Here is a 12,281-nt window from a genome sequence, read left to right on the forward strand (position 1 = left end):
AAAGGAAGGGAGCTGGAGGTGGGAGTGGAAGTGGCCGCCTGGCCCGGGGCTGATTGGCTCCCTAAGCCAACCCTCTCCGAGCGGTTTATAAGAGTTGGCGCGGCCGGGCGCGCTGCCCGCGCGCACCGAGTCGGCACCCCGCACTCCCGGCCCCGCCTGGCCCACGTCGGGCTCCGCCACGGTGCCCGCAGTTGGCGGCGCGGGCGGCGAGACGCGGACTGAGCGCGAGCGAGGGGAGAGCGCCGAGCGAGGGGGACCGAGCGCGATGCGCCGCGCCAGCCGAGACTACACCAAGTACCTGCGCGGCTCCGAGGAGATGGGCAGCGGCGGCTCCAGCGCCCCGCACGAGGGCCCCCTGCACGCCCCCCCGCCGCCCGCGCCCCCCGCCGCCTCCCGCTCCCTGTTCGTCGCCCTCCTGGGGCTGGGACTGGGCCAGGTCATCTGCAGCGTCGCCCTCTTCCTCTACTTCCGAGCGCAGGTGGGTGCCCTGCCCACAGACTCCCGGGCGCGCAGGTTGGGGCGCACCACCCGCGTTCCCCCGCAGTTGGGTCCCCGAGCGTGGTGGCCTAGCTCACTCCCCAGACCCCGTGCCTTCCGGCGTGGGAGAGTGGCTGGCGGGATGGGAGAGCGAGCGCCTTGGCTGAGAGCGGGCCGGGCTGCGCAGCGCTGCACGTGGCGGGCGCGCTAGCCTTGTTGCTTTGCTGCGCACCTGTGGGCTGCCTGGGCGGGGTTGGTTTGCATTTACCCTTTGAGGCAGCATTGGCCGCTGCTTACCTTTTGTAGACGTGTTTGAAAACTACCCCCTACGCCACCACCTTACCCCATCCTTCCATTTCACCGGTGCGGATATGAGAACCAACTCCTTGAATAGCAGTCTGAGCAGTGGCAACTGATTTGGTTGGGTTTTGGTTACTACCCATTGAGAGAGAGAGAGAGAGAGAGAGAGACCCCAACCTTCTCTTAAGCTTCCACCCTTTCCCTTCCAGCCACCACTTCAGGGGTTTCTGTTTCTGAGCCTGGCTGTGCCTCTCAGGACCACAGGGAGGGCAGTGCCAAAGGGGATGGTGGCTGCTGGCTGAAGTAGTGAGTGACTGTGCCAAGCAGCCAGAAGGCCACATGGCACAGCCCAGAACAAGAATCAGCCGGGGGGCTCAGCTGCTGCAGCTGTGTGGCCCTGTGAGACTTTACTCAGGACTCATGTGAGGGGGACAGGGTAGGGTGGGGTGGGGCGGGTGTGTTTGGGAGGGATTGCCCAAATTCTCTAGCTACAACGCAGATAGTAACCAACCTTTCAAAAGACCAGGCAGGCAGGAAGATAGTAGGAAGGAAGGGGTAAATGTGTAATATTATGCTTTCTGGTGGTTTATGCCCTTGTGTTTTCTTGGAAATTGCAGGGCAGTTGGTTGGATTCATTCAAATATTCTTGTCTGGTGCTGTGAACTCTTTTCTCAGAGGAAGTAGGGGGCTGACTGTGCAAAATTTTTTTATGGGAAAAAAAAAGCGAGTTGGGTTTGGGCTCCATTTGTTTTTAGACTCAAAGGTAACTCCTTAACCCAACTGGATGCCCCCTAACGTGGCATTGCTGGGTTGTCTAGGTTTTTGGCGTGTGCCAGCAGGGTGAACACCATTGCTCTTCAGCACCCGGTTTTGGTTAAAATACTCATTATCTGCTAGCTTGTTTTTTGTTGTGGAACTTTGTGGATTCACAGCTAAAGCACAAGTAGAAATGTTATGAGCATTCATGTGCGTGTATTAGTAAATATTCCTTACCTGTTAAGGTTACCTGACAAGTTCCCCTAAAAAGATGGCTTTGAGGGGCTGCTTGCGACGTAGATGACCCAGTGATGACATAGTGACACCGAGGGTGATGACACATTTTCCTCTCACGGGTCTACATGGCAGTTGAGTCACTTGGTCACCCCATGGGTTCTTTTTTACTGGTTTGTGAGGTGTCTTTGTGTCAATTCTGACTCCGGGGGACGCCGTGTGACAGAGTAGAACTGCCCCATAGGGTTTTCTTGGCTGTAATCTTCACCAAAGGATTGTTATTTCTTTCAGGAAGAGTCAGTAGGTTTGAAAGCAAGACCCCTTCCTCCCTATTCAATGCGTGTGTGCTGAGTGCCCCCATCATGCATTGCTCTTTTAAGCACAGTGGAGCATGTACTTGCTCCAAGTAAACCTCAAGGTCACTGCCATCGAACCACTTCTGACGTACAGTGACCCTCCAGGGCAGCGTGGAACCGCTCCTGTGGGTTTCCTAGACTAAATCACTATGAGAGTAGAAAGCCTCATCTTTCTCCCAAGGAGTGGCTGGTGGTTTATGAACTGCTGACCTTTCAGTTAGCAGACCAGCTTGAAGCCCATTGTGCCACCGGGGTGCACTATGAAACATGAGCTAAGAGTCATATGCCCCATATACATTGTGTACCTACCGTGTATATGGCGCTGTGCCAGGTTAATGAAAGGGTAGGAGATTTACTGGGTTCTGTCTTTTAAGTGCCAATGAAAAGACATGTTTCAATTCTCTTCATCACAAAGAGGGCAGCATTCAGAAAAGAGCAGGAAAACATAGTCGTTCTCGACCCTTAAACTTGTCAGCCCCTTAGGGAGCTCGCATTTTCAGAGCGGGGACAGTGAAGTGACTGCTCAATGCTGGAAGAGGAGGAGAGAGGGAATGAGTGAGTTCTAGGGACCAGGCACAGCATGGTTTGCTGTGGCCATGGAGGAAACAGCGACCTTATTACAGTTATCACAGGACTCTTGCTACAGTTGTTCAGCTTTCCAGTAAGAATTTTTAATATGGATGGGCTGGAGGACTGAAAAGACTGGCCTTGGGGTGGTCACGGGTAACTTACCTGTTGCATTAAAGTCAGCGATCGTTATGACTCGTGGATAATGGGAAAACTCCCAACCTCCCTCATGGGAGTAAACGGCTGAGTTTAGTAAGCCTCGCTAGAAAATTCTCATTTGAAGAGTTTAATGCCATCAGATTTCCAGCTACAATTTTCCTAAATGCCAGGAAGACTGAGTTTTCTCTAAGACTTACATAAATATTTGAGTCATTACTCTGAACACAGTTTTGGACTGCATTTTTTAAAAGGTTGTCTCTTTTAGGGTAGAAATCATATTGGGAGTAAGAGGCTCACGTGAACCTACCCAGAGATTTGGCTGCATTTTACAGGATGTTGGGTACCTGGGCTTCATACCTGAAAACATGACACCTGCTTTGAGAGAGAGTCTGAAATGTGCACAAGGAAAAGAGCATGGTGTCTAGAATTGGTTTCAAAATAATTGGTGGGGAGAGTGGGGGTTGTAGGGAAGTGGTTAGGTATAGAGGAAACAAGACTGGCCCTGGGTGGGTCATTGTTGAAGCTGGTTGATCAGTATCTCAGGGTGGACTTGTGTTCTTGTACTTTCATTTGTATCTGAGGCCTTCTCCTACAGTTTGTGTTAGCGACCTGCCTATTTGATCCATTTGATCTGCCACTGCTTTTCCATGCTCAGCGATAACAGCTTCTTCAGATTAGAACCTGGCACTAAATCAGAGAGTAGCATTCTATGATTATTTCCCCCCATAAAAATTGTGGCTCAACAAAGCAGGGTTTCTGACCGCATCTGACTGAGAATGGCACCAATGGTCTTGTTTGGAGAGTCAAAGGAACCAAGGGGAACCAGCTCCGCTTTATCTGATTACAGGCGGAGGAGCAAAACCAGGCGAACCTGCAAGAAAGAACAGTTTGGCTTACTAAGAGCGTAAGGAAGGCTGCTCAGAATATTATAAAAACCGCAGTGACTTTTTTCTTCCTTCTTCCCATTCTTCTCTTCTCAACCCGTGTTTGAGAAGCTGAACAGGAACCGACCTCCAGAGGGCTTGCAGCTTGCCTGTGCCTAGATGGGGGGAAGATGCACGAGATCCTGTGTCGGTTGGCAGCTCTCCCCAGCCCTGCCGCAGAGAAAATAGCATGTGGCTTGTGCTATATATTTACCACATAGTGTTCATACTTTGGTTTACAAAGAGGAATAAGAAAGACCTTTCCAAAGAGTTGCTCGTCAACCTTGGGTGTGCTTAACAGCCATAGAACCATATTCACAGTGGAGAGTGTAGCTACTAGATACGCTTTTGAGCAAACCCAGTTCGTTTGCTCTTTTAACTCCTTCCCCCAAATCACACCGACCTCGACCGCTGTTACCAGGCGAGGAGTGACAATCGGATGCAGACGGGTGCAGGCTGCCAGATAGAAAACCCAGATAACGGAGTAGCGTCAACGTCAAGCACCCTGCCTCACTTGGTGAAGTTAAGGGGAAATTAAAACACAAAGCGAAACAAAATAAAACACACCCCAGCAAGCAAAACAAACAAACAAAAAAACCCTGAGTTCTTTTCATCTGAACGACATCATCCGATAAATCCATTTTGAATCAGATACTGGAGATGATTTAATGATCCCAGGATGCTCGAGGTACTTTCCTTCGCTCGGTGGTTTTCTGGGAGGCTTTGCCACAAGCCTGGCGTCCTCGGTGGGGTGTGAGTTCTGGGACAGCAGTGACTAGGCCGCGCCCTGCCTCAGTCCAGTCAGCTAAACTGGTGCCTCACAGGGTACTGAGAAGGGGTTTCAGATCACTTGAGATTTCTAGTTTGCAACATGAAAATGATCTAATTAGTTGTCCAAGTTGACAAAATTTTATTTTATTTTATTTTATTTTTGGTCATCTAAATCCTCTTTGCTGACAGCTGTGTACCAAAAGGTAGGTTGATGGGTAGAATTGTTTTGGGAGCTTTTGTTGAACATCTGATACCATCCCCATGCTCTGTTCGGAGTTACTTCAACATAGAGGCCACTGGAGGGAGCCCCATGGTGCCGCTGGGAATCCGTCAGGCGGCTAATGGCAGGTAGTGGCTGCAAACCCACCAGTGGCTCCCACGGAGATTTCCCAAAACCCAAATCAAACTTCCTGCCACCAAATCAATTCTGACACCTCGCCACCCAGTGGGGCAGAGTAGGGCTGCCTCTATGGGTTTCCAAGACTGTAACTCACTATAGGAGTAGAAAGCCTCCTCCTCCTCCTGAGAAGAGGCTAGTGGTTTTGAACTGCTGAACTTGCGATTAGCAGCACATTGGGTGACTCACTACCAAGGCTCCTTTTGTAAAGATTTACAACCTGGGAAATTGTCACTTTGAGTTGGAATCAACTCAGTGGCAGTGGGTTTTGTTCTTGCTGCTGTTTGCTTATTTGTTTGTTTGAAGTGGGTCATTGAGCTTAGACCCCCAAACCTCAACTCTTCCCCTTTCTCTTGGTCTCCATTTTCCAGAAAGGAGGGCTGCCAGGACTCTGGAGCGAGAGACATTTTATTGTAGATGTAAAGTAATTTTCTAATGCATGATCCTTAAGTAAACAAATGAGTACATCAACAATAATTCTGCCATAGTTCCATCATTTCTTTTGGGAAACCAATTGCTGACAGTTTACATGTTTCAATTCAAATCCTGCCTTCCCAAACTGTAATTCTCATCACACACTGGAACTACATAGAGGAAAAGATACTAAAGTGGCCCCTGCTAAGTGCAGATTGAATTGGCCCAGAGTGAGATTTGGGCAGAAGGAGCCCTGGTTGCATAGTGGTTACACATTGGGCTGCTAGGCATAAGGTCAGCAGTTTGAAACCACGAGCCCTTCCAAGGGAGAAAGATGAGGCTTTCTATTCCTATAAAGAATTACAGTCTCAGAAAGCCCCAGGGGCAGTTCTACCCTGTCCTATAGACTTTCTGTGAGTCAGAATTGTCACAACGACAGAGATTTTGGAGGGAGTTTTGGGAGTTGGCATTTTTAAAATTGGGAAGAAATAAAATCTGGGCACTATGTTTGCATGCATTAAACGACGAATCACTGGTAACTGGTATTTGTACTTCGTTGTGCTCCTTCGAGTAGAATTTAAACATTTGTCTCCAGTGGAAATTGGAATCATTTTAACAGCAGGAATCTGTATTTGTGTACTTGACTTTTTAGGCATGCATCCTCAGACATTTTGGTGCATATGAATTGCTTTGCAACTAGTTAAAATGCAGATTCCCATGCAGTGCACTGGGCTGGGGCGTGGGCTTGATTTCCAAACAGCTTCCTGGGCTGATGAAGCTGCAGGTCCCTGGACTACACCTTGAGAAGCAAGGGTGTAGAGGACTGCTGCTTCTGTTAGGCACCTCAGAAGACCTTGTGTACAGAGTTTGAACTTAACCAACGATAAGGTCTATAGGTACTCAACCTGATGCTATGGGTTAGTATCAGGCTGTTAGCCAAAAGGTTGGCCGTTCAAACCCACCAGCCTTTCTGTGAGAGCAGGAGGCACCTATCTGCTCCCGTAATGCTGTACAGCGTTGGCAACCCTTTGAGGAGTTGGGACCGGCTCCATGGTACCTAGCAACCCCACAGCACAGGAGGCAGTGCGGCTCTGTCCTACAGGGCTGCTGTGAGATAGAGCCATGCCAAAGAGAGTGAGTGTGTTTTACTCCCAGCACTCTCCTCCAACACTATTTTCTTCCTTTAACCCAGTGGTTTTCTGATGGTGACCCACCGCTGGCCCATCGCAGGGCGCTTCTGTCTAGAACTTTTGACCCTTTGTATCAGTTGCCCAGGCCTCGCTGGTTTTGTAGAATACTTACCGATGTACACTTAGGTTAAGCCTTCTTCTTCTTTTTAAAGGAACACACAGATTCTGATTTGTCCTAAATGTTGTAAAGAAAATACGGAAGCTAAATGTGATCGCAAGTACGTGTGTTTCCTGGGTAGTTCCTGTCTCATGATCATGCTGTCAAGTTGGCCCTGACTCGTGGTGACGACCCCCAAGCACCACAGATGACCCCCAAGCAGGACCATCTCTGCAGGTCAGACTATTGGGATGCATTGATGGAGTTTTGGAACGAGATCATCAGGCCTTTTTTACTTAGTTCGATTTAGTCCGGAAGCTCCCTTGAAACCTGTGGTACGTATAGTCGTGACAACACACAGGTTTCATATGATGCTTGGTGGCCAAGAAGTGAACCAGGCCCTCCCACGCAGGAGAGAAGGGTTTACCACTAAATTCCCAATGCCTCAGCACCAGGTGACCAGATAGCCCGCGTATTTACAGTTCACATTAGTGGAGGCTTGTTGGTTGGAAGGCTGTGGCTTGGCTGTGGGGGATTCAAATACTGACGGGGGAACTTGTCCATTTAGTTCTGCTGGCTGGTTAATAACCAATGCACATCTGTCTGATTACAATTAAGAAGATCACCAGGAGGGAAAAATGAGGAGCTGATACCAAGGGCTCAAATAGAAAGTGGGTGTTTAGAAAAGGATGATGGCAACAAATGTACAAATATGCTTGATACAATTGATGGATGGATTGGTATAAGAGCAGTAAGAGCTCCCAATAAAATGATCTTTTTAAATAAATCAAACAAAGGGACAGAAGGTTTTGTATTCATTCTAGCTGAGCTTTGGTTATTTTCAATGTTCTTAATTTTTCATTTTTCCATAGGAAATGAATTCACATGAAGTACTTTGAATTTTTGAAAGAAGGGGACAATAAATTAAATGATTTTGATGAGGATAATCGATCATTAATTATAGCCACTCTTTTACTTGGTGGAATCTGGGTGATTCCAACAGCTTGGTTGCTGGTGGAAAGGTTAGGGACGTGAACCCACCCAGGGGTTCCTCTACGAAAGGTCTGCAAATCAGCCCTCTGGAGCTCTGTCTTCTCTGACACATGCGGGGCTAGGTGACTTGGAGTTGACCTGACAGCAATTGGCTTTCCTTCTTTGAGGAAGCCACAACAAAGGCTTCGTCAGAGTCTAGAGGCTGGGACCTCTCATGGTGTAGTTGATTACCCATTGGGCTTCTAACTGCAAGGTCAGCAGTTCAAATTTTCCATATACTCTAAGGGAGAAAGATGAGACTTTCTATTCTCTAAACATTTATAGTCGGGGGAACCCTGTCCTGTAGGTTTACTATGACTCAGAATGGACTTGACTTTAATGAGTTTGATTTCTTTTTGAGGAGCAGGAAGGCAGTTTGGGGAGATGACCAGTGCTTAAGAAACGCTGATACCAGGCCATCTGCTAATGGCACCATGGGGATGTTTCGGGGGGGGGGGGGGGATAATTGCTCACATGGTAAGAATGTTAGCATCACCCAGTGAGTATCGGCTGTCATCCTAAGCAGGCCATTTGCCCTATTGAGATCATCAGATGTCACCTGCACACATCCCCTGACACCCCTGACAGACCACCTACCTTTCTAACTGAGAAACAGTGGACCAGCAAATGGGAACGGGTGGGTTCTGGTTTCAGGCTTTGACTGGGGCCAGGAAAGGGCGGTCCCTCTCTCCTCTTATTACCATAGACAGTGATCAAGAGTGGCTAAAGGGGATGCGAATTCCTCGCTGGACCTGGGCTTTGCATTTTATATTATCCGACGGGTCTTTGCATCCTGGTCTTGTTTGCTGCCTGCAGCTTAAAGATAAAGCGAGTTCTCAGCCTGCACCCCCCTTCTATGAGACCTTCCTGACACCACTCCCCTCTAGGAAGGTCTTCATATTGTCAGACGGTTCTGCTAATTTCATACAAGCGCATGCCGTCAGACGTGCGCTCTGTGGGGGAAGATAGGCAGCTGGTCACCAAAATGAACGAGAAGTCCATGCTTTCCCTTGCTTAAGGAAACTCGAATGACCTCCTAGCTATCGGGGAAAGAAATGCTCTGGCAAGGTTTTGTTTGCAAGTCATGCTTTATGAAATAGCAGATTGATTAATGATACCCACTCTAAGGTCCTCAAGGAGCCCCAGAGGCCCTGCCGCCTGAGTGCTGGACACGCCACTCTGGCTGTCTGCTCCTGTACGGAACCCCCTCTACAGGTTGCTATGAATCTGACTTGACTCTGTGGCAGTGGGGTTTGCTGAGGTCCCGACTCTTATTTTCCAGATGGACCCTAACAGAATATCAGAAGATGACACTGACTGCTTTAAGAGGCTTTTCAAGCTCCATGAAAATGCCGATTTTCAAGACACCACTCTGGAGAGCCAAGACACAAAATTGATGTCGGATTCGTGTAGAAGAATTAAGCAGGCCTTTCAGGGAGCTGTGCATAAGGTAAGCTCTCATAGGCCAAGAGCCCTTGCTAATGTTGCCAGTACTGAAAATTACAATGGCTGAATGCTGTTGGCTTTGTGTGTGTGGGGTTTTTTTTTTTAATACTTTTATTGGGGGCGTTTACACCTCTTATCACAATCCATACATTCTTCCAATGTGTTTTTCTTGTGAGCATCGTACTAATTTATGAAAGACTCATGGCGATGCCATAGGACAGAGTAAAACTGGGCTTTGGCAGGGGAGGAGAAAGCCGCATCTTTCTCCAGTGGAACAGCTGGTGGTTTCAAACTGCTGACCATGCAATTAGCAACACAACCCATAACCCGCTATGCATCAGGGCTCCAGAACTGACTCGATGGCAGTGGGTTTGAGTTTGAATTTGTAAAACAGCGAAAGCGAATTTCTTTGTTGACATGAGCAGGATTCTTTTGAAGTTGGTCAGTGTTTGATTATGGAGACCAAAGGGGATGTCCACGTCAACAATCCGTCCTTTGGCTCTGTTTGTTTTTTTTTTAAGAGGAAGCTTTTAAATTGATATTGGGAAGGAGGACAAGGTGGTTTGTGGTGAGCTGCTGGGTCACGTTGCTGGTTTGAATTCACTGACCCAGAAACCATTCGCATCTCTCGCAGGCCTTTCAGGTCACTCCTTCCTTTCCACTTGGTTTTGTAATGGTAGGATGTGCTCCTCCTGATGGGTCGACCCAGCTCGGAGGAGAAGCGATTGTAACTGCCCTTTGGTTGCCATCTGTGGTCTGGAGGTGAGGAAGCAGACAGGATGTGATACGGTGGGTGGGATGGGCATTCTGTGTCCACTTGCGCCATCTCTGCGGGCACTGGGGGTGATGAGCATCAAGAAGACCAATGGGGGCAAGGTAAGATAAGAACCCCAGCAGCTTCAGTGAGAAACAGTGTCACAACTGGCTCTTTTCCTTCCCTGGCCAGACCCACCCCTACCTGCATTGCTCACCCGTGAGCACACCTGACTGGGTCATGCGTCCACTTCTTCATCCCAGCCTCTACCTTGCTGACAGAGAAAGGTTGGCTGCTCAAACCCATGTAGAAGAGGGGCCTGGCGATCTGCTGCCCATAGAGCACAGCCATGAAGACCCCTGGTTACCCGGCTTGGGAGGGACACTTGGCGTCACCCAAGCTCAGAACCAACTCAGCGCCAGCTCGCTCTTTCTTTCCAGGAACCGCTGGTCATCCCAGAGTACACTCTGAAACTGTCAAGGCCCTTACATGGAGCTTTCATTATTTCCTCTCTAATCCCCATAAGGAGCCCTGGTGACGCTAGCCACAAAGTTGGCAGTTCAAAACCACCAGCCGCTCCTCGGGAGAAAGATGAGGCTTTCTACTCCCATCGAGAGGTATTGTCTCTGAAACCCACATGGTCAATTCTACCCTGCTCAAACCATCATGGGGAGTTGGCATCAACTCCATGGCAATGAGTTTGGTTTGGGGTTTTATATGCTAACAGCATGGTTCCCTCTTACCCCCCAGAGTGGATGGTCTTGGAGGTAGAGTTGGGGCTAGAAGGTGCTTGGTAAAGGTAACTGCAGGTGGCCACATTCTCTTCCCATGGAAGGCTGGTAGGCTTGAAGCACCGACTTTTCGTTGAGAAGCTGAGTGTTTAACTCCTGCGTTACTAGGGCTCATCGGTGAGGGTCCCCCAAAAGGCCACGAAGAAAGGAAATAAGGAGACAATGGCATTTTCTCACGGACTTTTCCAAGCCCTTTTTATTCATCCATGTATGTTTATCTGTCTGTGTATATTATACTAACCCTTAGGAAATAGCATTTCCTACTTTCATTTTTGAGCTTCTTGAAGGCATACAGACAGGTCTGTGCAGAACGGCTGTTCCCTGGCAGTCTTGCAGTGGCCTCTGTCACACCGGTGTGCTTGCCCAACCCTGCCTGCCCCAGTAGGACTTACCTGTTCATCGCCTCATTCCCGTGGAGCCTTCGAAGAGACTGCCGAGAATAGTCTGATCAGCTAATTTGTATTTAAGTAGGGCAATGGGAAATCATGCTGAATTTTCCCTATTTTCAGAGCCTTCTGGTGACACGGTGTCAATGCTAATGAGTAGTACTAATTATGAGAGATTCCGTATCTGCAAACCAGGAGGAGAGGGAACTGAACAGTCCACGCTGACTCCAGGCCAGGCCATGCAGCTCAGAGTGGAATGTGCGCCGGAGGGTTTTTCGGAAGCAGACCACCAGGCCCTTCTACTAGGATGCCTCTTGGTGGACTTGAACTTCCAACATCTTGCCCAGTGGCTTAGTGGGTTAACTGCACCACCCAGGGAGTCCATAGCCAATGACTTTAACTAAAGGCACAGTCTGAATTATACTAATAGGTGATGACAACTCATAGCGAGGGTAGAAATTAATTTCACAAATTTCCCATTTGATGTTGTGCTATATATTTTAGCTTTTTTTTTTTTTGGAAGATAGCATTAGGCCCTCCTTGAAGGACCTGTAGGAAGGAGATCAACATTAGCTATACTTCTCGTTTAACTCAACCAGCAGCCAGGGGAGCCCTGTGGGCAGTTCTCCAGGGCCTGCCCTGAGAGTTGTCGTGAGTCGGCATCACCTCGACATCCAGGTGGACTGTAGGCTGGCAGAACTCTGCTGGGCACTTTCCCTCCAGGAGTCGTTCTTTCTGACCCCAGCCTCATCATGATTTGCCAGATGTGTCATCCTTTGATGAGGATTATTGGTGCATGTGACGTTCGACGCAGTGTGCCACTGTAATCAGCTTTTCCTCTCGCCTGCCAGTAGGATGGGGGCACTAGGCATTCACCCATAGCTTTGCATCTTCATTTCAGATCTAAGAAACTATTGAACGGACCCACACATTAAAGTGACATGTGTTGCTGATCATTATTGAGAAATCAACTCACCCAGTGGCAACAAATGCTAGACATAAGCACAGTATCACATATTGTGTGCAAAAAATGGTCTTTACCCAGCTCATCTTTGGTCAGACCAGTAATGCTGTTTCCCCCCCATTTTTTTGTTTGTGGCTGGGACTTTCGGCATTTTTCCCCCTTTAGCATAGAACCCTCAAAGCCTCTTAGTGAGCCAACCCTACCAACCACAATTTATGAAGTCTAGCATAACAGTCTGCGACAATAAAGAGAAAACGGGCATAAATA

General features: G+C 48.6%; 1 protein-coding gene across 1 annotated transcript in view; it reads left to right on the forward strand.

Annotated features, from left to right (window-relative positions):
• Positions 1-265: 265 nt before the first annotated feature.
• The window catches only part of TNFSF11 (TNF superfamily member 11), a 34,999-nt gene continuing 22,983 nt past the window's right edge, over positions 266-12,281 (forward strand). Inside the window, exons 1-2 of the mRNA XM_004707916.2 lie at positions 266-478; positions 8,956-9,123. Of these exons, the coding sequence (XP_004707973.1) occupies positions 266-478; positions 8,956-9,123 (381 nt within the window). The remainder of the gene's footprint in view (positions 479-8,955; positions 9,124-12,281) is intronic.

This window comes from Echinops telfairi, unplaced genomic scaffold, assembly GCF_000313985.2.
Source record: "Echinops telfairi isolate 266 unplaced genomic scaffold, ASM31398v2 ScPeMD7_11;HRSCAF=52, whole genome shotgun sequence".
NCBI classification, from domain to species: domain Eukaryota; kingdom Metazoa; phylum Chordata; class Mammalia; order Afrosoricida; family Tenrecidae; genus Echinops; species Echinops telfairi.